Genomic DNA, 22,529 nt, shown 5'->3' on the forward strand with positions numbered 1-22,529 from the left:
TCTTAAAGGGCGTGCCATAGCATCAGGGATTTGTGCAAGGTGACGTGCTTTAGACGAGGTTGAAGCTTGATGCTGTCTGCTGGACTCTATGGGAGGACCAGGCCTGACAGACTTCTACTGGGAAGAAGTGGAAAGAGCTGTGGTACCTCGGGAAAAGAGGGGAGGGTAAATCTCGGCTCAATCGACGAGCAAAGTTAGGCCCTATTACCATGGCAACGGGAATGGGGTCAGTCCCCAGTGGGAGAGCTGGGCACAACACAGCAGGCCTACCACAGAATGTCACTGTGGCAACCATGGCAACGAGTCAGTTCCAATCCAGCAGTCGCTATGGTAACACACGGGCGTGATTATACACTTTAGAGGGTAAATTGGGTATCAGGTACGGTTAAAGAACTCGGTAGTAGGTGTTTCTGGGTCACTTGCGAGAGGAAAATAGACTCCATTTCGGCCACGATGCCTCGGACTTTGGACTCCAACTACCAGAACCAGAACAAACCAGCCTCCAGCCCTCTGCGTTTCCCCGGGAACAACTTAAACACGCTCTTCCAAGTAACTCCGATTGGGTGAGTGTGGAGTGGGGGAAGAGGCGGCGGAAGTACATCCGGGGGAGTGGAACTGCTGAAGGAAAGCCTCCGGTGAGGGCTTCTGGCGCCGCCTCTCTGCTCCGCGTCTCGTTGGTTCCGGAGGTCGCCGCGGCTGTGGGAAATGCTGGCGCGCGCGGCGCGGGGCAGTGGAGCCCTTTTGCTGAGGGTGAGAATGAGACAACCTTCTCCAGAGGGTCGGGACAGAGATCACCTGGGTCCTCAGCTAGGAAGGAGAGGGTTTCCAATTTTGGGAGAGGACTGGGGTCAGAGGTCATGGGCCCCACGTGAGTCATTCTCAGAGGACCCTTGTGAGTCGAGGTTTAGGGCGATGCCTTCAGGACAGAGGGGCATGGTGCTGGGCCAGCGGGGGTCTCAGCTTACTCTTGTCTTTCCTTCAGAGCGCTGTGCAGGCTTCTGCCCATCCTCCGCGCCGCGCCTCCTCAGGATTGCCCCGAAACACAGTAGTACTGTTTGTGCCGCAGCAGGAGGCCTGGGTGGTGGAGCGAATGGGCCGATTCCACCGGATCTTGGAGCCAGTGAGAACCTTTTGCGCACCTCGAGGCAGCCTGATGCCTGGATCCCTTGAATGTGGGAGTGATACCTCCTTGGGGCCTGTCTGCACCTTTGGCTCTGAAATCTTGGGACCAATCCTAGCAGGGCCCAGGCTACTGACGTGCATCCCATGTTACCACCTTTTCCTATTACCCTAGCATTCTTCAGGTCCATTCTTGCTACTACCTACCCTCTCAGCCCCACCTGTCCCGACTAGAGATAGCTATTCTCCTGGCTCCCATTACCTACCTTTCTCTTCATTCAGAGGCCTAATCGTGCATTCGGGTGCTATTAGGTTACTTTACCAGTGACATCCCAGGCTTCTGGGGACACCTCTTGGCAGAGGCTACTGCACATGTTTACTCCCTACTTACTCCAGTCCTAGCTTAAATTCCAACTGCATTACCCCCATCCTTCTGAGGATCCATGACTCCTCTTCCCAGGGCTTGAACATCCTCATCCCTGTGTTAGACCGGATCCGATATGTGCAGAGTCTCAAGGAAATTGTCATCAACGTGCCTGAGCAGTCGGCTGTGACTCTTGGTGAGGGTACAGGGTGACATGGGTGCACTGAGATCATTAGGATGTGGTTGCTACATAGATCCAGAGCTTAGGAGAAAGAGCTGACTGGGACCTAGGGCTGTGACCTTCATTTTCTCTCCTGGTTCTATTCCTGCAGACAATGTAACTCTGCAGATTGATGGAGTCCTTTACCTACGCATCATGGACCCTTACAAGGTATTTGCCTCCTGCTTTATCTAGCCTTCTGAATTGCCCTCCTCACTAAAATCCTGTACCAAAGCTTTTTACACTTTTCATTCTCCTTTAGGCAAGTTATGGTGTGGAGGATCCTGAGTATGCTGTCACCCAGCTAGCTCAGACGACCATGAGATCAGAGCTTGGCAAACTTTCTCTGGACAAAGTCTTCCGGGTATGTGGATCTGAAGCAAAGTTGGGGTTTGAAGCATGTGCTTGGCAGCTTGGCACTGTCAGTCCTTTCTGGGAAACAAGATCAGACCCAGGCCCTTATTATCTTAGCTCCCTGGTAGGTAGGTTAAAGCTGTGGAGCTTACATCTTTTTCCCTCTAGGAGCGGGAGTCCCTAAATGCCAACATTGTGGATGCCATCAACCAGGCTGCTGACTGCTGGGGCATCCGTTGCCTCCGTTATGAGATCAAGGATATCCATGTGCCACCTCGGGTGAAAGAGTCCATGCAGATGCAGGTAGGGAAGAGGACCTTGGTAATCCAGTCCCAGAGGGACTTAGAGTATCTTCCTTACTGGCATGAGTATAGTTGGAGGTCTTAGTAAGAGTTTCCCGTGGTTTGTTGATAAGGGTTGCTGGGGGCTTCCAGGTGGAGGCAGAGCGGAGGAAACGGGCCACAGTTCTAGAGTCTGAAGGAACCCGAGAGTCGGCCATCAATGTGGCAGAGGGAAAGAAACAGGCTCAGATCCTGGCCTCTGAAGCAGAAAAGGCTGAACAAATAAATCAGGCAGCAGGTGAGCGGAGGGTAGAGGCTGAGGAATGAGGAGGGCATGGGTCTTTGAGAGTTGGTACTGGGACAGGAACTTTGGGGTACTCTGATTTTATGGGTTAAGCTCTCTATCTTTTCTTCCAGGAGAAGCTAGTGCAGTTCTGGCCAAGGCCAAGGCTAAGGCTGAAGCTATTCGCATCCTGGCCGCAGCTTTGACACAACATGTGAGAAATCCTCAGTTAGGAGTGGGGAACAGGAATTGACAATGGAGGGGGTTCTCTCATCCACCGTTGATAGAAGTTCCTGCCATTCGGGGTCCTATTGAGCCAGATTACATAAGCGCTTGTATTATGACTTGCATACCCTCTTTCTTGAAACCTCACCTCCTTTCTCTTCCAATATCCCCTTCTCTAAATCTGTGATCCCTGATTTTATTCCCCTGTGGCTATAGAATGGAGATGCAGCAGCTTCACTGACTGTGGCAGAGCAATATGTCAGTGCGTTCTCCAAACTGGCCAAGGACTCCAACACTATCCTACTGCCTTCCAATCCTGGCGATGTTACCAGTATGGTGGCTCAGGTTAGAGCTCTCTGAAGACCCCAGGGGCACAGAACCCCAGTCCTGGGGATTGAAACCCTCACTATCATCAGCACCACTTAACACATCATGGAGATCTTCAGGTTGCCTTGGCCCTTGATTTCTCTTCATTCCTTATAGAGAAGGAATCTCTAAGAATGAGACACTTTCACTCACTTCTGCAGATAAGGAAACTCTCAAGATACCTTTCTGAAGATACCTATGTTAGAGTTCTGAGGGTCACCCTGCTCTGATAGTGAGATTCCTAGAACTGACTTTAAATCCTTAAAGTCTAAGGGTTGAGGGGAGGGGAGAAAGAAAATCCAAGCTCACTAGTCCCAGCCACACCTTTTTCCTTTTAGCCATTGGTAGGTTCGGCTATACCTTCCGCCATTTGTCTTTAAGGCTTTTTCTCTATCCCTCTTCTCAGGCCATGGGTGTATATGGAGCCCTCACCAAAGCCCCAGTGCCAGGGGCCCAGAATTCGGTTTCCACCAGGAGTGGCAGAGATGTCCAGGGCACGGATGCAAATCTTGATGAAGAACTTGATCGAGTCAAACTGAGTTAGTGGAATTGGCCTTGGCCAGGGATTCTGGGGACGGAAGCAGCACTATTAGTTTCTGGCTTTAGTCTCCCTGCCAAGATTTTGGGTTTTATTTTTTTAATTTGAACTTATTAATCATGTAATAAACTCACTAGTGGTACACCAGAAACTGTCCTCTTTGATTAGTAATGAAGTTGGGAAACCCACTGTTGTTTTTCACCCTCTAGTCCTGTCAGCTCTTGGGAACTCATGCTTCCATGAGCAAGAATGAACATCATGTAAAGTGAAATCTGCCTTTCTGTCTTCAAGAGAAACTGGGCCAGGTGCAGTGGCACACTCCTGTGATCCCAGGAAATTGGGAGCTGAAGGCAGAAGGATCCCAAGTTCAAGGCCAGCCTAGGCAATTTAGACCTTATCTCAAAATAAAGAATAAAAAGGATTGGGGATTTAGCTCAGTGGCAAAGTGCCCTTGGATTCAATCCCCAGTACTGCAAAAAATAGAAAAAGAAACTAGGATAGTATGGAAGGATTAAATCACATGCCTACTGCCAGCTGGGGAATTAATCTCCCTCCTGCTACATGTAGGGTTATGTGTTTTGAGGCAGGTGTTTAGGGATTTTTACACAGGAAAATTGCTCTGACAAGGTAGTACTGCTAAGTGCTTCAAAGGTCTTCAAGGACTGAGGGCAGTTGTAATTCATTTATTCAAAAACATTTAATGAAGTCTACATGTGCCAAGCTCAGTGTTAGATGTGAGTTATAAAAACAACTGCCTTTGATTTCACAGAATCTGAGGTCAGATAGGGAAGACAAACAGACATTGATAGAAAGCCATAAGTGCTGTGTCGGAGGGGCTGTAATATTAAGTAGAGGATTCCAGGAAACCTCATCTAATGCTATATTTGAACTTAGATATAAAGGAGGGAAGGGAAACAGCCATCTGGGCATCTGGAGTGAAGCTGACAAAGGAGATTGCAAATGCAAAGATTCTAAGAGCATGCCTGGCTTACAACCATGAGAGCAAAGGAAGGCTGAGGATATGGTATGGTAGAGCACTTGCCTAGCATGTGCAAGGTATTTGATCCTTGGGTTTGATTCCCAGCACTGCCAAAGGAAAAAAAAGCAAAGTGGCAAGGAGGTTAGTGTGTAGACTTGTAAGGTCATGTAGGGCTTTATTATGCACATGAGAAACCATGGACTGGGGTTGTGCCTCAGTGGTAGAGATTTGCCTAGCATGGATGAGGCCCTGGGTTTGATCCTCAGCACCACATAAAAAATAAATAAAATAAAGGTTAAATTTTTTTAAAAAAAGAATGGGCTGGGGATGTGGCTCAAGCGGTAGCATGCTCGCCTGGCATGCGTGCAGCCCAGGTTCGATCCTCAGCACCACACACAAAAACAAAGATGTTGTGTCTGCCGAAAACTAAAAAATAAATGTTAAAATCTCTTGTGCTCGCTCGCTCTCTCTTAAAAAAAAAAAAAAAAAAAATTGCTGAGTTGCATATCAAGAGTTAAACATTAAAAAAAAAAAAAAGAAAGGTTTTGTTTTGTTTTTTTAGTACAAGGGATTGAACCTAGGGGTGCTTAACTACCGAGTAACATCCCAGCCCTTTTTAAATTTTATTTTGAGACAGGGTCTAAGTTGTTTATAGCCTTGAACTTGTGATCCTCTTGTGTATGCTTCCTGTCTACCTGGGATTGCAGGCCTGCACCTCCATACCTGGTGTTTGTTTTATTAGTTTCATTAAGATTTAATTCAAATATCATTTCCCACTTAAAATGTACATTTTTTAAAAAAAAATGTTAGTATATTCACACTTGTGCAACATTTTCTTCACCTTCCACATGCACACACGGTATTCTATTGTATGAGTACACCATGTTTTGTTTATTTATCAGTAATGGACATTTGGGTTTCTACCTTTTAGCAATTATGGATAATGCTATTATGAACATGTATGTACAAGTTTTTTTGTTTAGACATGTTTCATTTCTCTTGGATATATATATACACCCAGGAATGAAATTGCTGGGTCATATGATAACTGTTTAGCCTTTTGAGGAACTGATGATCTGTTTTCCAAAGGTGCTGGCTGCACCATTTTACAATCCCACCAGCCAAGTATGAATATGAATTTCTCCACATCTTTGCCAATAATTACAGTTGTGTGTGTGTGTGGGCATGTGGGCTGGGTATTGAAGCTTGGGTATTGTGTGCTAAGCAAGTGCTCTACCCTGGAGCTACACCCTTAGCCTTGGCCTTTTTGACTATATCCATCCTGGTGGATTTGAAGTGATATCTCCAGTATTTTTAAAAAATATTTTTTAGTTGTTGATGGACACAATAACTTTATTTTTGTTTATTTGGTGCTGAGGATTGAACCCAGATTCCCATGTGTCCATGGCAAGTGCTCTACTACTGAGCTACAACCCCAGCCCTCCAGTATTTTCTTGATAGTCAATGTTTTTTTTTTTTTTTTTTTTTTAATTAGGGATTGAACCCAGGGCCTCCTGCATTCTAGGCAAGTGCTCTAACATTGAATTACATCCCCAGCCCAAGGTTAATGATGTTAAGCAACTATCTTTCCATGTGTTATCTTTTAGAGGAATATCTATTCAGATCTTTTGCTCGTTTTTAAACTGGATTATTTGCTTTTTTATTAATTTATTGTAAGATTCAGTAAGAGACTTTGAGAGCAGGAATGATGAAACCTATCAGTTGGAGTCAACTGAAAAAAAGGGAAAAATGTAAAATTTATTCGTATTTTACATAGCTAATGCACAGTAATCACAATGAGTTGTAGAATTAGAGTTAGATAAGTTTTATTCCAGTAGCCAAGCTCTTAGTCATAACGAAGAATGGACAGTGGCTCCCTGAACTCTTCTAGCTTAATCCCTTGCTTGCCCCACTCTCAATTACTAAGTCTGACAAACTCTTGAAAGCCCTACCACCCTTGCCGAACTTTCACCCAGGCGCCGGCAGGTGGCGATGAGGCTCTCCGTGGGCCGCTCTGTCTGACGCGTGCACCTCTGTGCCGGCCACAGACGCTGCAGCTGTACTTCCGGGCGCTGATGCAGGTGAGCCAGGGTCTCTCGAAAACCTCAATGCCGTCAACCCAAAGTAAGGGAGCCCCCACTCCTGCCCCAGCTCGCTGTTACGGCTGCCCAATACCAGGGACAGAGTGCCCAGGGGGAGGCCGGGTAGCCATCAGAGGAGGCAGAGCCGCGTGGACGTCTGGGTCCCGGCGAGGCCCAATGGGATTTAGACCGGTGCCTCTGCCCTGCTACGCAGAAGAGGGTCTTGCTTTGGGTCCTTTTGGCTATCCAGACTGCCGGGAAGCGGAGTGTGACTTCTCCTCGTTCCCTCCGTCCCCGCCAGGCGGCGCCATCGCGTGAGCCCCGGTTCCCCTGGGTCAGGAGCGGACCGCCACTGGGAGTAAGTTCTCCTCGTGGACTCTTGATATTTCAACATTAGGATTTCCTGGTTGTATGCAAATTCCTTATGAGCTACCAGCAAAGATCCTGAGTAGATATAGGGTGGACTCTGGAAATAGTATTTTTAACAGTGGCTCCAGGTTGCTGCTCATAGCTTAGGGACCTCTTCTCAGAAATACTGGCATAACTCGTGGAGGGGAACATTGTAATGGGTTGTTTATGGGGCTGTTTTTGTCCAGGACTGCTTCTAAGAGTAAGGGGTTCTAGCTGGGCATTGTATCGAGAGACCAGTATATCCCAACCTCACCCCACAATAATGAATTCCCTTTCCTGTCCCTAGCAGGATGCAGAAGATCTCCGTGTTGCTCTTCCTGGCCTGGGTCTGCTTCCTCTTCTATGCTGGCATTGCCCTCTTCACCAGTGGCTTCCTTCTCACCCGTATGGAGCTCACTAACCATAGCAGCTGCCAAGAGCCCCCAGGTCCTGGGTTCCTGCCTTGGGGAAACCAAGGGAAGCCTGGGGCCTGCTGGATGGCTTCCCGGTTCTCCCGGGTTGTGTTGGTGCTGATAGATGCCCTGCGATTTGACTTTGCCCAGCCCCAGTACTCACAAGTGCCTGGGGAGCCTCCTGTCTCACTGCCCTTCCTGGGCAAACTACGCTCCTTACAAAGGATCCTGGAGACTCAGCCCCACCATGCCCGACTCTACCGATCTCAGGTTGATCCTCCTACGACCACCATGCAGCGCCTCAAGGCCCTCACCACCGGCTCATTACCTACTTTTATTGATGCTGGCAATAACTTTGCCAGCCATGCCATATTGGAAGACAATCTTATTAAACAACTCACCAATGCAGGTCAGTATGGGCTCCTTTGGAAGCCAAGAATACTTTGGCAGATATCTTATTTAGAAGTTCTGGAGCCAGAACTTTGGGTGCCCAGCTGCCCACTTGGTTGTGGCATAGGGGTCTAGGAAGGGGGAGAATGACATTGGGACCTTGTGTGTAGAAAGCTCAGTTTGGGGGACAAAGGACTTTGTCTTTGGTGAAAGTTTAAATCTATGTGGAATGTTGATTTTGATCTTGGGGAACTCTCAGTAAAGGGGCAAGGGAGAAATGAAGAGAAGATGAATCTTGACTCACAAGTGTGAAGAAGAGTATAGGCAGATCCAGTCCCTGTTCACTCATTGACTTGGAAAAAGCATAATACACCCAGGAAAAACAGGTCAGCAGAGATACCCAGGTGCTGAAAATTAGCAAATCATTTTGGAGGAATGGGAGTGAGAAGTCTAGGTGAAGTATGGTCATCAGGGAAAATTTCCTGATGGGAATTTTGGGCCCTGAAAGATAAGGGTTGCTGGATAGAATAGCTGTGCCTTAAGATACATGGTTGGGATTTCTAATGGGTCTTAAAGGGTCTCCTCTTCTGTTTCTCCCCTGCCCTGACTCCTACTCAGCTTCTGACCACCCTCCCCTCCACATGTCCCTGCAGGAAGGCGTGTAGTCTTCATGGGAGATGATACCTGGAAAGATCTTTTCCCTGGAGCTTTTTCAAAAGCTTTCTTCTTCTCTTCCTTCAATGTCAGAGACCTACACACAGTGGACAATGGCATCCTGGAACACCTGTATCCCACCTGTGAGCAATGGGCCAGAACACTTAGTCCCTAAGACTGGGAACTGGGGACAGCTGCTTTAGTCTACAGATTCTGAACCTCCCATGGGTAAAATGGCCTGGGTGTTTGTTCCCAGACATAGAGGAGTGTTAAAGCCTTGCTGGGGTTGAGGAGCGGGCCTTGGTACCCTGTGCTCAGTGTTCTCCCCTTCACAGTGGACAGTGGTGAATGGGACGTGCTGATTGCTCACTTCCTGGGTGTGGATCATTGTGGCCACAAGCATGGCCCTCACCACCCTGAAATGGCCAAGAAACTTAGCCAGATGGACCAGGTGATCCAGTGAGTGTGGGGTAATGACTGGGGGAGTGGGTTTGTGCCTGAGAATCTCAGAATGTACGGTTCCAGGAGAAAAAGTCCTTATTTGGAGCCTCTTTCCTGGCTGATCTCTATATTTTCCAGGTCTTTTTCTAAAGTGAGGGGTCTCATTCATCTTGAATAACTCAGTGGGTGGATTTGGACAATGGATTGAAGAGGTGTCTCTTTGCCAAAGGTCTAGATCCTACTTGTGAAAGTCATAGCTCTATCCCCTGACACATTTCTTGGTTCACAGGGGACTTGTGGACCGTTTGGAGAATGACACACTGCTGGTGGTGGCTGGGGACCATGGGATGACCATGAATGGAGACCATGGAGGGGACAGTGAGCTGGAAGTCTCAGCTGCACTCTTTCTATACAGTCCCACAGCCCTATTTCCCAGCACCCCACCAGAGGTGAGGCCTGGACTGTGCCTTTTATGGTTTATCAGTATTCATTCCTTACCATAATCACAGTATTTTTATTTATTTATTTATTTGGTACTGGGGATTGAACCCAGGGGTGCTCAACCACTGAGCCATATTCCTCAGCCCTTTTTGTATTTTATTTAGAGACAGGGTCTCACTGAGTTGCTTAAGGCCTTGTAAGTTGCTGAGGCTGGTGTTGAACTCGTGATCCTCCTGCCTCAGCCTCCTGAGCCATGGGGATTACAGGTATGTGCCACCATGCCCAGCATGATCACAGTATTCTTTTTATTTATTTTTTATTTAGTACTGGGGATTGAACTCCGCAGCACCGACCACTGAGCCACATCCCCAGCCCTATTTTGTATTTTGTTTAGAGACAGGTTCTCACTGAGTTGCAGCACCTCGTTTCTTTTTTGTTGAGGCTGGCTGGCTTTTAACTCACTATCCTCCTGCCTCATGCTCCTGAGCTGCTGGGATTATAGGCGTGTGACACCGTGCCCAGCCCTATGATCACAGTATTTTTTTTTAACTAATTTTTTTTACATTTATTTTTTAGTTGTAGTTGGACACAATACCTTTATTTTGTTTGCTTATTTTTATGTGGTGCTGAGAATGAAACTCAGGGCCTCGCATATGTTATGCGAGCTCGCTACCGCTGAGCCCCCCAGCTCTGATCACAGTACTCTTATAGGTCACTTTATTTTAGGCTCCCAAATCCATGATCCTGGGATCACCAACCCATGGCTCCACTTATTTCCTTCATCCCAAACACTCAGCTTTCTTTAAATAAATAAATAAATAAATGGGGGGGGGAGTTGTAGATGGACACATACTTTTATTTTGTTTATTTATTTTTATGTGGTGCTGAGGATCAAACCCAGTGCTTCACACGTGCAAGGCAAGCACTCTACTGCTGAGCCCCAGCCCGGCCCCTTACTTCAGCTTTCTGATGAACTCATTAACCCCTGTCCTTTTCCTCTAGGAACCAGAAGTGATTCCTCAAGTCAGCCTTGTGCCCACACTGGCCCTGCTACTAGGCCTGCCCATACCATTTGGAAACATTGGGGAGGTGATAGCTGAGCTGTTCTCAGCGGGCAAGGACTCCCAGTCCCACCTCTCTGCTCTAGCCCAAGCCTCAGCTCTCCATCTCAATGCCCAGCAGGTGGGTAAGAGGGCTGGGCTTCTGAGTGATAAAATTAGGGTGGGCATAAGAGAAGCATAATGGCTACTACATTGTCCTTTGTTTAGTCTTCCCACCTTCATAGCCATGTCCCCTTCCCATTATTCCTTCCTTCTATGCTAAACAGAGTTTGGGTCCCTGATTCCAAGTGCCCCCTTTTGTAATACTTATCCTTGCCTCTGCCCCAAATTATATTTCTGACCTGTTGCCCTTGGTCTCTGACCTTTTCTGTTAGGTATCCCGATTTCTTCACACCTACTCAGCTGCTACTCAGGACCTCCAAGTTAAGGAGCTTCATCAGCTACAGAATCTCTTCTCCAAGGCCTCTGCTGACTACCAGTGGCTTCTTCAGAACTCCCAAGGGGCTGAGGCTGCATTGCAGACTGTGATTGCTGAGCTGCAGCAATTCCTGCGGGGAGCTCGGGCTATATGCATTGAGTCTTGGGCCCATTTCTCTCTGGTCCGCATGGCAGGGGGTGCTGCTCTCTTGGCTGCTGCCTGCTTTCTCTGTCTGCTCGCATCCCAGTGGGCAACATCCCCAAGCTTCCACTTTCGCCCTCTGTTGCTTATACCTGGGGCCTGGGGCCTGGGTGGAGCCATACTATATGCAGGACTCCTGGCAACTGCTGGGCTGAAGCTGGATCCAGTGGTTCTAGGGACCATGGCTGCAACAAGCTCACTTCTCCCTTTTCTGTGGAAAGCTTGGGCTGGCTGGGGGTCTAAGAGGCCCATAGCAACTCTGCTTCCCATCCCTGGGCCTGTCCTTTTACTCCTGCTCATTCGCTTGGCTGCCTTCTTCTCTGATAGTTTTGTTGTAGCTGAGGCCAGGGCTACCCCCTTCCTTTTGGGCTCACTCATTTTGCTCCTGGTTGCCCAGCTTCACTGGGAGGGTCAGCTGCTACCTCCTAAACTGCTCACAATACCCCGCCTTGGCTCTTCTTCCCCAACAGGCCCCCCACGGCACAGTGGTGCATATGCCCTGAAGCTTGGAGTTGGGTTGCTTTTATGTACAAGGCTAGCTGGGCTTTTTCATCGCTGCCCTGAAGAGACACCTGCTTGCCACTCCTCTCCCTGGCTGAGTCCTCTGGCATCCATGGTGGGAGGTCGAGCCAAAAATTTGTGGTACGGAGCTTGTGTTGGGGCACTGGTGACCCTATTAGTTGCTGTGCGACTATGGCTTGGCCGCTATGGTAATCTCAAGAGCCCTGAGCCCCCTGTGCTCTTTGTGCGCTGGGGGCTGCCTGTAATGGCACTGGGCACTGCTGCCTACTGGGCATTGGCATCAGGGGCCGATGAAGCACCCCCGCGTCTCCGAGCCCTGGTTGCTGGGGCATCAGTTGTGCTTCCTCGGGCAGTGGTGGCGCTGGCTGCTTCAGGACTCATGCTGCTTCTCTGGAGGCCTGTGACAGTGCTGGTAAAGGCTGGGGCAAGTGCCCCAAGGACCAGGATTGTCCTCACTCCCTTCTCGGGGCCCCCTACTTCTCAAGCTGACTTGGATTATGTGGTCCCTCAAATTTACCGACACATGCAGGAGGAGTTCCGGGGCCGGCTAGAGAGGACCAAATCTCAGGGTCCCTTGACTGTGGCTGCCTATCAGTTGGGGAGCATCTACTCAGCTGCTATGGTCACGGCCCTCACCTTTTTGGCCTTTCCACTTCTGCTATTGCATGCAGAGCGCATCAGCCTTGTGTTCCTGCTTCTGTTTCTGCAGAGCTTCCTTCTCCTGCATCTGCTTGCTGCTGGGATACCCATCACCACCCCTGGTAAATATATATCTCAGACCTGATTCATCTAAGGATAGTAATGATATGAGTCCAGCCCCTCTTGTTTTCAAGGAGGTGTTGTTCCTTATGTTCCTCACCTTGACATAGGGTCTCATGCCACACACAATTGGGAAAGTCTTACTAATGTCCTTTCTCTTACCTGCTGTAGCCAAGCTGATCCCTCCCATTGGCTTTAATGAGTTCCTGGAGGTGGGGGTAGGAGGAGTGATAGGTAAGGAGTACTCCAGGACTCATGGAAATGCTGCATCCTTATGAACATATTTCCTTATTCTCCAGTGATAGAAGTGGCAAATTATGAATACATTATGATAGTGAACAGTGTATATTTGAGACAAAAAAATAGATTGAGCACAGTGGGATTCAGATTAGGATGCCTGGAGTTTGTGCAACAGAGGGAATTAGAATAATGAGAGTGTCCAGGCATGGTGACTCACTCCTGTAATCCCAGTGACTCAAAATGCTAAAGCAGGAAGATTGCAAGTTTGAGGCAAGCCTTGGCAACTTAGTGAGATCCTATCTCAAAATTAAAAAAAAAAAAAAAAAAAAAAAGACTGGGGATATAGCTCAGTGATGGAGTACCTCTGGGTTCAATCTCCAGTGCCAAAGAAAAGAATAATGAGAGTGTTGTCTTATAGAGAGGTTGGGGTGGTGGGCATATGTGTATGAAAATTACCACTGAATTAGCTGCTGTATATAATGGTGGGGTGGTAGGCTCTGGATTAGGGGATGAGATGTAATCATAAAGAGGTATACTTTTTCCTCCAGGTCCTTTTACTGTGCCATGGCAGGCAGTGTCAGCATGGGCCCTCATGGCCACACAGACCTTCTACTCTACAGGCCACCAGCCTGTCTTTCCAGCCATCCATTGGCATGCAGCTTTTGTGGGATTCCCAGAAGGTCATGGCTCCTCTACTTGGCTGCCTGCTTTGCTAGTAGGAGCCAACACCTTTGCCTCCCACCTCCTCTTTTCAGGTACCTCCTTGCTTCCTGTCCCTTACTTTCATTGTTTTCTCTGGCTTTGTGGAAAAAAAAGGAAAATCCTGAATTTAGAAAGAAGATGTGGTTTCGTTAGATCCTTGGCATCCCTTGGCCTAGGCTAATTGGAGTCTGAGCCAACTAGGGTGGTTGGGGACTAGGGTGGACCAATCACAATGTCTTCCATTGATGTCAGCCCTGCCCTTTCCTTGAGGCAGTAGGTTGCCCACTACTTTTGTTGTGGCCTTTCCTATGTGAGAGTCAAGGGCCAAGGAAGAGGCGGCAACCCCCAGGGAGTGAAGCTGAGGCCAGAGTCAGGCCTGAGGAGGAGGTGGAGGAGCCACTGATGGAGATGAGGCTCCGGGATGCACCTCACCACTTCAATGCAGCACTTCTGCAGCTGGGCCTCAAGTACCTCTTTGTCCTTGGTGTTCAGGTACGTATAGAGAAATCAGGGAGCTAGTAATCTTTTCTCGTGTGTGTTTCACATTCTTTCATACTTTAAAAAATCCTGGGAAAGCAGGGTACAGTGGTTCATGCATATAATCCCAGCTACTCAGGAGGGAGAGGCAAAAGGATCCCAACTTTGAGTCTAGTTTGGGCAACATAATGAGACTCTGTCTCAAAAACAAACAGAAAAACCTTGGGAATGTCTCAACTGAAGTGTAGATAAATGAAGAGGTTGCCTAAGCCTGGTGACCTCAAATGACAATTTTGAGACTTAAACCTGTGTTTCTTTATCTAGTCCTGGATCATTTCCTCTACAACCTAGATCTGCACCTTGCTAGTTGCATTTGGGAATTATGGACATACTGGAAAGACTTGAGTAATGGCCAGGATTCTTAAACTATGATCATGGAGCCTCCTCCTTCTCTCTGGATGCAGAAGATGTACTGACATCTTTCTCTACCCTGGGAGTCAAAACCTAATTGTTAGCATCAAAGATGGATGGTGACTTGCCCAAAGTCACTGAGTTAGTAGTTGGGCCAGGGCAAGAATTAGGTTTCTTAGCTCATGTCCCAGGGTTTTTGTTGTTGTTGTTGTTGTTGTTTTCCCCAGAAACACATGCTGCTTTCCTTTTTCTTTCATTTTTTCACAGTGGCCTATAGCAGTTTTCCCTTTGCTTTGCTTCTTCCTCTCTTTCCCAAGTAACTGGGACTCTCCTCTGTCTCCTTAGATTCTGGCTTGTACCTTGGCTGCCTCCATCCTCCGCAGGCATCTCATGGTCTGGAAAGTGTTTGCCCCCAAGTGAGTGGATTTACTTAAAAGGGAAGATGGTGGGTGGGAGAAATTTAGAGCAAATTAAGAACATCCAGGATGAACAAGGTTTTGCCTCTGTAGGGAAAAAGCACTAAACCTACTCTTCGTCTCCTGAGGCACTCCACCTTTTTTTGCAGGTTCATTTTTGAGGCCATAGGCTTCATCGTGAGCAGCGTGGGACTTCTCCTGGGCATAGCATTGGTGATGCGAGTGGATGGTGCTGTGAGCTCCTGGTTCAGAAAACTAGTTCTGGCTCAGCAGAGGTAGCCTAGGCTATGGATGCTTATATCTGACTACAGAGAGAACTGGAGAATAATATAGCTTGGCCTGTACAGGTGCTAGCTAAACTACAAGAGAGGCTCAGCTACATCTCTTTCCACCATGCAGCCAGGCACTGCTGGCTCTGGGACTTCATTATTTTAGAATTCAAAATCACAGTGAAGTCTGATCCCTAACTCCTGATTTGGTTGCATCTGATGGATAAGGGTGTTAGCTATGGTGGGTCTCCAAAGTGGAATAAAAAAATGTAAATATGTTTGTCTGAGATGTGGGGGAGTCCCCACTGTCATACATGTGTTGAAGGGAGGGTCAGTCTCCTCTCTCAGGCAGATTGGATCAGTCATCTTAGACATGCTTGGCTATACCTGAGAACCTTTGGCAAGAGGTTGGAGTTGTCTGAATTTACTGCCCCCACTTTTTCCTAAATCAGTCCTATTATCCCACCTATGATTTTCCTTTGCTATTCAGTCAACACATTTTTTGAGTTCTTACACTTTGGCTGATTGCAGAGAGAAGACTGAGAAGATAAACCCAGGTATCCTAGAGTACACAGAATTTCACTGAAGCCCCAAATCATCTTCCCTGATGTGTCCTTTCACTCTAAGACACTTTGCTCTTCACTTCTGTGGAAGCCTCCCTAGTTTCCCAACCTGTGCTGCCTATTTATTTATTTATGATACTGGGGATTGAACCCAGGGCTGCTTTACCACTGTGCCACATCCCTAGCCTTTTTTATTTTTTATTTTGAGACACCCTCTCTGAGTTGCTATGACTGGCCTTGAATTTGCAATCCTCCTTGTTAACCTCCCCAGTTGCTAAGATTACATGCATGTGCCACTGTTCTTGGCTCTTTTTATCAGATCCACTTGCCCATCTTTTTATTTGGGGGGTGTTGGGAGATGATAATGGAAATTGAACCTAGGACCTGGCATGTGCTAGATAAGCACTCAACCACTGACTACATCTCTAACCCTTTTTTAATTTTTAGACAGTGTCTCACTATGTTGCTGAGGCTGGCCTCAAACTTGTGATTCTCTTGCTTCCTCCAGAGTACAGACCTTCTTGCTCATCTTGTAGAACATTCCACCTAGTCTCATTGATTATTCCTGGACTTGAAGCCAAATTGTATTTATTAATTTATTCATTTTTACAGCCTCAGAACCATAGGAATCCTAGTGCTTCTCTTGTATGTCTCCTGTGTCCTCTGTCCAGTCCACCCTCATTCTCAGGTGTCACGTTTGAAGTGCTGGCATGAGATCCTCTGGAGATATCCATCAAAAGAGTTTGGCCAGGCACAAATACCTGTAATTCCAGCGGCTCGAGAGGCTGAGGCAGGAGGATTGTGAGTTCAAAGCCAGCCCCAGCAAAAGCAAGGCATTAAGCAACTCGGTGAGACCCTGTCTCTAAATAAAATACAAAATAGGGCTGGGAATGTGGCTTAGTGGCCAAGTACCCCTGAGTTCAATCCCAAGTACTAGGGGGAAAAAAAAAGTTTGGAAGCCAGGTAGGTGTGGTGACATATGCCTTTAATCCTAGTGATTGAGGATGCTGGAAACGAGGATTGTAAATTCAAGGCCAGCCTCAGCAATTTAGTGAGACCCTGTCTCAAAAAGGGCTGGGAATGTAGCTAAGTGGTTATACCCCCTGGGTTCACTCCTCAGTACCACAAAAGTAAATATAAAATAAATAAAGTGGATTATTTATCTTTTAAAAAAAGTTGAAAAGAACCTCCTGGGAGAAGGGTTAGGACCAAGGTTAGGTTGGAGGTTTGAACATGTCCAAGTCATGAGAAGTTGGGATTGCTGAAAGAAGAGACGATCTTGGGGCTGAGGTTGTGGCTCAGTGGTAGAGTGCTTGCCTTGCACATGCAAGGCGCTGAGTTTGATCCTCAGCACCACATAAAAGTAAATAAATAAAATAAAGCTATTGTTTAAAAGGAAAAGAAGAAATTATCTTTAAAAAATGGGAGAGCACTTACCTTTAGTTGGCATGAGGAAGAAAAGGTAAGGAGCATTGGTTGTGAGGAAGAAATACACTGCTGTGGTAGGTAGCTAAGGGAAGAGTTCAAAGTATTAATGGCTAACAGACTAGGGTACAGAGGTCAAATGCAAAGATGAAAAGTATGTATTCTGTGAGGCAATTAAAGGATAGATCCTTGGTTACACTGGTTATAAACAGGTTTAATAATGTAGGATGGAGAGGGGCTAGGGTTGTGGCTCAGTGGTAGAGCGCTAGTATGTGTGAGGCACTGGGTTCGATTCTCAGCACTGCATATAAATAAAATAAAGGTCCATTGACAACTAAAAAATATTAAAAACAAATAATGCAAGATGGATAAGTTATGGCCCCAGCTAGCCTATAAAAGAAATAAGGGGAAAAAGAAAAGAAAACCCTCCCCCAACCTGGTGGCAACTTCTGAGGTGGTTTGGTGGAACAATTCCTTTGTGAGAAAGGAAAACACCCTTTCCATCTCTAGTACCTAGGGAAGTACCTTTAGTACTTTAGTGCTTTAGTACTCTAGTACCTAGGGCAGTACCTCTAGTATCTTTGTCTATACCTTCACCTCCCTGCAAATTGTATTTTATTATTTATTTATTTTGCAGAGCCTTCCTTACCTACAGCCTAAGGATAATCTAATCTATCAACCACTGTCTAATCACTTTCTCCTGATAAATCTTTAAGATTCTTTTAGAGAAAGATGTGTTAGAAAATTGATTACCATTAAATATACTACTGGAAGTTCTTTCTTGCTAAGCATGATGGCACATGCCTTTAATGCCAGCTACTTGGGAAGCTGAGGCTAGAGGAACCCACATTTGAGGACAAACTGGGAGACTGAGCAAGACCCTGTCTCAAAATAAAAAATAAAAAGGGATAGGGGTGTAGTTCAATGGTAGAGCGCCCTTGGGTTCAATCTCCAGTACAGCAAAAAGAAAATGAGAAGAAGAAGGAAGAAATGAGATCATATAATCTGTGGTCTTTTGTGATTGACCTCTTCATCAGGTTTCCAAGGTTTATATATCAGTATATGTTGTTTTTTTTTCCTCTTCTTTTTTGGTACCATGGATTGAATCTGAGGCACATCCCTAGCCTTTTTTATTATTATTATTATTTTTAAAATATTCTTTTTTAGTTATAGATGAACATAATGCCTTTATATTATTTTTATGTGGTGCTGAGGATCGAACCCAGTGCCTCATACATGCTAGGCAGACACTCTACCACTGAGCTACAACCCTAACCCTTATTTTTTATTTTGAGACAGGGTCTCACTAAGTTGCTTAGGGCCTTACTAAGTTACTAAGGCTGGCTTTGAACTTGGCCTCAGCTTCTCGATTCTTTTTCTTTTTAAGTTCAGATAAAATCCAACATTTTAACCTTTTGTTTGGCGGGGGGTTTCTGGGGATTGAACCCAGGTGCACCTTACCACTGAGTTACATCACCTGCCATTTTTATTTTTTGAGTCAGGGTCTCACTAAGTTGCTTAAGTCCTTGCTGAATTGCTGAGGCTGGCTTGGAACTTCCGATCTTCCTGCCTCAGCCTCCAGAGTTCCTGGGATTACAAGCGGTGTTACCAAGCCTACCATATTTTAGCCATTTTAAAAAGTACATTCATAATGTGCAATCATCAGCACTATCAATTCTAGAATTTTCATTACCCTAAAAAGAAACCCTGTACCCATTAAACAATCACTTTCCTTCTTCTCCCCAAATCCCTGGCCTCAGGAATCTGCTTCATGTTTCATATTTACCTATTATGGATATTTTGTATAAATGGGATCATTCAGTATGTGCCCTTTTCTGTCTGACTTCTTTGCTTCTTTGCTCCTCCTCCTACTTCTTTCTCCTCTTTTTTTTTTTTTTTTTGTTGTTGTACTGGAGATTGAACCTGAGGACACTTTACCATTACCCTTTTTAATTTTTTTTTATTTTGAGACAGCTTCTCACTTAGTTGCTTAGGGCTGGCTAAGTTGCTGAGGCTGGCCTCGAACTGAACTTGTGACTCTTCTCCCTCAGCCTCCTGAGTTGCTGGGATTATAGGCCTGCACCACCACATTTGAGGTCTGTCTTTCATTTGGCTTAATATTTTCAAAGTTCATCCACATGGCATTATATATTGGTACTTCATTCCTTTTCATAGCCAAGTAATTCCATTGCATGAATAGACCACATTTTACTTCTTCATATGTTGATGAACATTTGGATTTTCACCTTTAGTTATTGTAAATAAGGCTGCTATGAACATTCATGTATAAGGTTTTTGTTTTCTGTTTTATGTACCTGGGTCACTCAACCACTGAGCCACATCCCTATCCTTTTTTATTTTTATTTTGAGACAAAAGTCTCACTGAATTACTTAGGGCTTCACTAAATTGCTGAGGCTGACTTTGAACTAGTGATCCTTCTGCCTTGGCCTCCTAAACTGATGGGATTACAGGCGTGTGCCTGTAAACATGCCTGGCTCCTTTTTTTTTTTTTTTTTTTTTTGGTACTGGGGATTGAACTCAGGGGCACTCAACCACTGAGCCACATCCCCAGCCATATTTTATATTTTATTTAGATACAAGGTCTCACTGAGTTGCTTAGTGCCTTACTTTTGCTAGGCTGGCTTTGATCTCTTGATCCTCCTGCCTCAGCCTCTGAGATTAAAGGTGTGTGCTACCATCCCTGGATTCATGTATGTTTTTGTTTGGGCATATGTTTCAATTTCTCTTGAGTATATATCCAATGGTATATTGTAGAAATACTGGGCCATTTGGTAATTCTGATCTTTTAAAGAACTGCCATTCTGTTTTCCAAAGTTGCTATACCATTTTATATTCCTTCCAGCAGTGTGTATGAGTTCTGATTTCTCCACAGTGATGTCAACACTTGTTATTATCTATTTTTGATCCAATCATATTACTGTATGTGAAATAATATTGTGTTTTGGGTTTGCATTTCTTTGAAGGTCTGTGATGTTGAACATCTTTCCTTGTACTCATTGGAGAATTATCCATTCAGATCCTTTGCCTATTTTTAAATTGGGTTATTTGTCTTTTTTAAATTATTGGATTGTAAGCATTCTCTATATATTTTAGATACCAGTTCTTTGCCAGATCTCTGTGATTTGCAAATATTTTCTCCATTCTATGGGTTGTTGTAAAAGTCAGGAAAAAACAAAATATCGACTTCCCCTTTTCTCTAACCATAACCAACACAGAAGACTTTTGTGACTTCACAAGGCATGGGTATTTCTTCCTTCCAACAAGCAAGCACTTCTGCAGTGGACACCAGATGAGAAGCCTCTACTTCAATTCAGTTCTGACACTATCAATAAGGAAATAAGATTAGTTCCCTCAGAATGAAGATTCAGTTCCCAATACTTCTTCCACTTCCCTCACCACTTCAAAAGTAAATTGCAAGCCCCAGGTTGTTTCACCTGTGCTTCTGATTGAAAAAAATTGGGATTTTTCTCAGTATAGGTTGGGTTTCCACAACCCCCTCCTGGGTTGATTAATTTGCTTGAGAGGCTCACAAAACTCAAGGAAACATTTACTTATGTTTATCAGTGGTGTCGACTTTTTGTCCTATTTTGTACCTGAGGGAAAAAAAAAAGGAAAGATTTATTTGGGGTCATGGTTTCAGTTGATGGTCAACTTGCTTCATTCTTATGGGTCTGAGTATGTAGAGAGAGTGTGGTGGAGAAGCAATGCCCACCTCATGGGGGCCTGAAAGCAGAGAGTGGGGAGAGAGTAGAGTGGAGAGAGAGAGAGGGGTGAGGAGCAGGGACAAAAGATAGCCACCAAGGGCATGTCCCCAAAGTGTCCTACTCCTTTCAATTAGGTCCTCCCTCCTATAGTTTTCACTACCTACCATTAATCCATTCACTTGTGAGTATCAGTAGATTAACCTATTTATTTATTTATTTATTTTTAGTTGTAGATGGACACAATATCTTTATTTTTATTTATTTGTTTTTAAGTGGTGCTGGGGATTGAACCCAGGGCCTCACATGTGCGAGGCAAGCGGTCTACCACTGAGCCATAGCTCCAGCCCCTTAACCAATTTTTTAAAAAATATTTTTTTAGTTGTAGGTGGACACAATACCCTTTTTTTTTTAAAAAAAAATATTTTTAGGTGTAGTTGGACACAATGCCTTTATTTTATTTATTTATATGTGGTGCTGAGAATTGGATCGACCTCACACATGCTAGGCAAGCATTCTACCACTGAGCCACAGTCCCAGCCCAGATTAATCTATTGACGAGTTTATGGCCCTCCTGATCCAATCACTTCCCAAAGTGCGTGTCTGCAAACCCCCCCCCCAACCCCCCCCCCCCAAACATTGCTGTACTAGGGACCAAACCTTTAACACATGAACCTTTAAAAGCTATTGTGGATCCAAACCATAACACCAGTTTATTATTAAGGATATAGAAGAAGATGTACATACGGTGGGAAAGGGTGCAAAGTTCCAACCTCCTATCTAGATATACTACCTCCAGGAACCACCATGTGTTCAGATATAAGGAAGTTTTCCAGCCTGACCTTTTTGGTGTTTATTGCATAGGCATTATTGCTAATAGACTGGATGGGGAAGCCCCGCAAGGTGCAGTATTTCTTCCTCCAGAGTATGGGAAAGGACCCCTCTGGAATAAGATGGGTCTTATGACCTATTTTCAGAAGAGGTAAGTCAGAGAATTTCTTGGTAAAAGGCAGAGAAAGATTGGTTTTTATGACTTGCCTTAGGGAGAGGAAAACCTGGAAACTGGAGGAAGACCCAACAGTTTTCTCTTCATTTTCTCTCTCTCTCTCTCTCTCTCTCTCTCTCTCTCTCTGTCTTTGGTGCTGAGTATTGAACCCAGAGCTTCACATATGCCAGGCAAGCACTCTATCACTAAGCTACATTTCCAGCCCTTTGTTGTCAATTGAGATGGGGTCTGACTGTATTCCCAGACTAGTCTTGATTCCTGGGCTAAAGTAAATCCACCTCAGCCTCTGGATCAGCTGGGACTACAAGTGTGTGTGACTGCACCTGCCTTCATTTTCTTAATATCCTTTGAGGCACAAACATTTTTAAATTTGAAAAAAGTCCAAATCCTATTCTTCTTTTGCTTGAGATTTTGATGTCATATATAAAAAATTATTACCATGTGCAACAATTTAGTTTTAGAATATTTCCATTATCTACCCAAATTCCCTAACCTTCCCTGGCTCCCTTTCTTACTCGTACTGGGGATTGAACCCAGGGCCACTCTACCTCTGAGCTCCATCCCCATCCCTTTTTATTTTTTGAGGCAGGGCCTCACTGGCCTTGAACTTGGGTTCTCCTGTCTCAGCCTCCAGAAGAGCTGGGATTTGAGGCCTGCGCTGCTGCACTGACTAAGAGGTTTTTATTTTAGTGAAGTCATTTTTTTTGTTGTGGTTGGTCATGCTTTTGTACTTAAGAATGTTCATGTTTGTAATGTACTTAAGAATACGTTTATGGTATTTAAGAATATATTTGGGG

At 45.5% G+C, this 22,529-nt stretch overlaps 2 protein-coding genes across 12 annotated transcripts; both read left to right on the forward strand.

Annotated features, from left to right (window-relative positions):
- Positions 1-590: 590 nt before the first annotated feature.
- On the forward strand, positions 591-3,901 carry STOML2 (stomatin like 2). Of its 2 annotated transcripts, XM_081281233.1 has the most exons (10): positions 591-750; positions 983-1,120; positions 1,580-1,679; positions 1,816-1,874; positions 1,966-2,067; positions 2,226-2,360; positions 2,492-2,636; positions 2,756-2,835; positions 3,063-3,191; positions 3,619-3,901. In XM_081281233.1, exons 1-10 carry the CDS (start codon positions 706-708, stop codon positions 3,754-3,756), a joined length of 1,071 nt encoding a protein of 356 aa, XP_081137359.1. In that variant the 5' UTR covers positions 591-705; the 3' UTR covers positions 3,757-3,901. The 2 variants fall into 2 exon arrangements, with proteins under 2 accessions (XP_081137359.1, XP_081137360.1); XM_081281234.1 differs by lacking the exons at positions 591-750; positions 1,580-1,679 and having other exon boundaries at positions 989-1,120.
- A 2,830-nt stretch (positions 3,902-6,731) lies between these two features.
- Positions 6,732-16,018, forward strand: PIGO (phosphatidylinositol glycan anchor biosynthesis class O). Of its 10 annotated transcripts, none has more exons than XM_081279842.1 (13): positions 6,760-6,810; positions 7,112-7,168; positions 7,511-8,022; positions 8,657-8,800; positions 8,993-9,116; positions 9,388-9,547; positions 10,542-10,721; positions 10,975-12,502; positions 12,672-12,734; positions 13,289-13,495; positions 13,717-13,934; positions 14,676-14,746; positions 14,896-16,018. In XM_081279842.1, exons 3-13 carry the CDS (start codon positions 7,512-7,514, stop codon positions 15,023-15,025), a joined length of 3,336 nt encoding a protein of 1,111 aa, XP_081135968.1. In that variant the 5' UTR covers positions 6,760-6,810; positions 7,112-7,168; position 7,511; the 3' UTR covers positions 15,026-16,018. The 10 variants fall into 10 exon arrangements, with proteins under 10 accessions (XP_081135966.1, XP_081135969.1, XP_081135968.1 ...); XM_081279841.1 differs by having other exon boundaries at positions 6,765-6,810; positions 7,508-8,022; XM_081279838.1 differs by lacking the exon at positions 6,760-6,810 and having other exon boundaries at positions 6,817-7,168; positions 7,508-8,022; positions 10,975-11,021; positions 11,688-12,502.
- Positions 16,019-22,529: the final 6,511 nt, after the last annotated feature.

This window comes from Spermophilus citellus (genome assembly GCF_964194105.1).
Source record: "Spermophilus citellus genome assembly, chromosome: 2".
NCBI classification, from domain to species: Eukaryota; Metazoa; Chordata; class Mammalia; order Rodentia; family Sciuridae; genus Spermophilus; species Spermophilus citellus.

Bases quoted from the DNA above. Each gene is read 5' to 3' on its own strand.
- STOML2 (XM_081281233.1), top strand. From the start codon at position 706: ATGCTGGCGCGCGCGGCGCGGGGCAGTGGAGCCCTTTTGCTGAGG. The intron at 751-982 runs GTGAGAATGAGA...TCTTTCCTTCAG, and splicing joins GTGGAGCCCTTTTGCTGAGG to AGCGCTGTGCAGGCTTCTGC. The intron at 3,192-3,618 runs GTTAGAGCTCTC...CCCTCTTCTCAG, and splicing joins TTACCAGTATGGTGGCTCAG to GCCATGGGTGTATATGGAGC.
- PIGO (XM_081279840.1), top strand. From the start codon at position 7,512: ATGCAGAAGATCTCCGTGTTGCTCTTCCTGGCCTGGGTCTGCTTCCTC. The intron at 8,801-8,992 runs GTGAGCAATGGG...TCCCCTTCACAG, and splicing joins GGAACACCTGTATCCCACCT to TGGACAGTGGTGAATGGGAC. The intron at 13,496-13,716 runs GTACCTCCTTGC...TCCTTGAGGCAG, and splicing joins CTCCCACCTCCTCTTTTCAG to TAGGTTGCCCACTACTTTTG.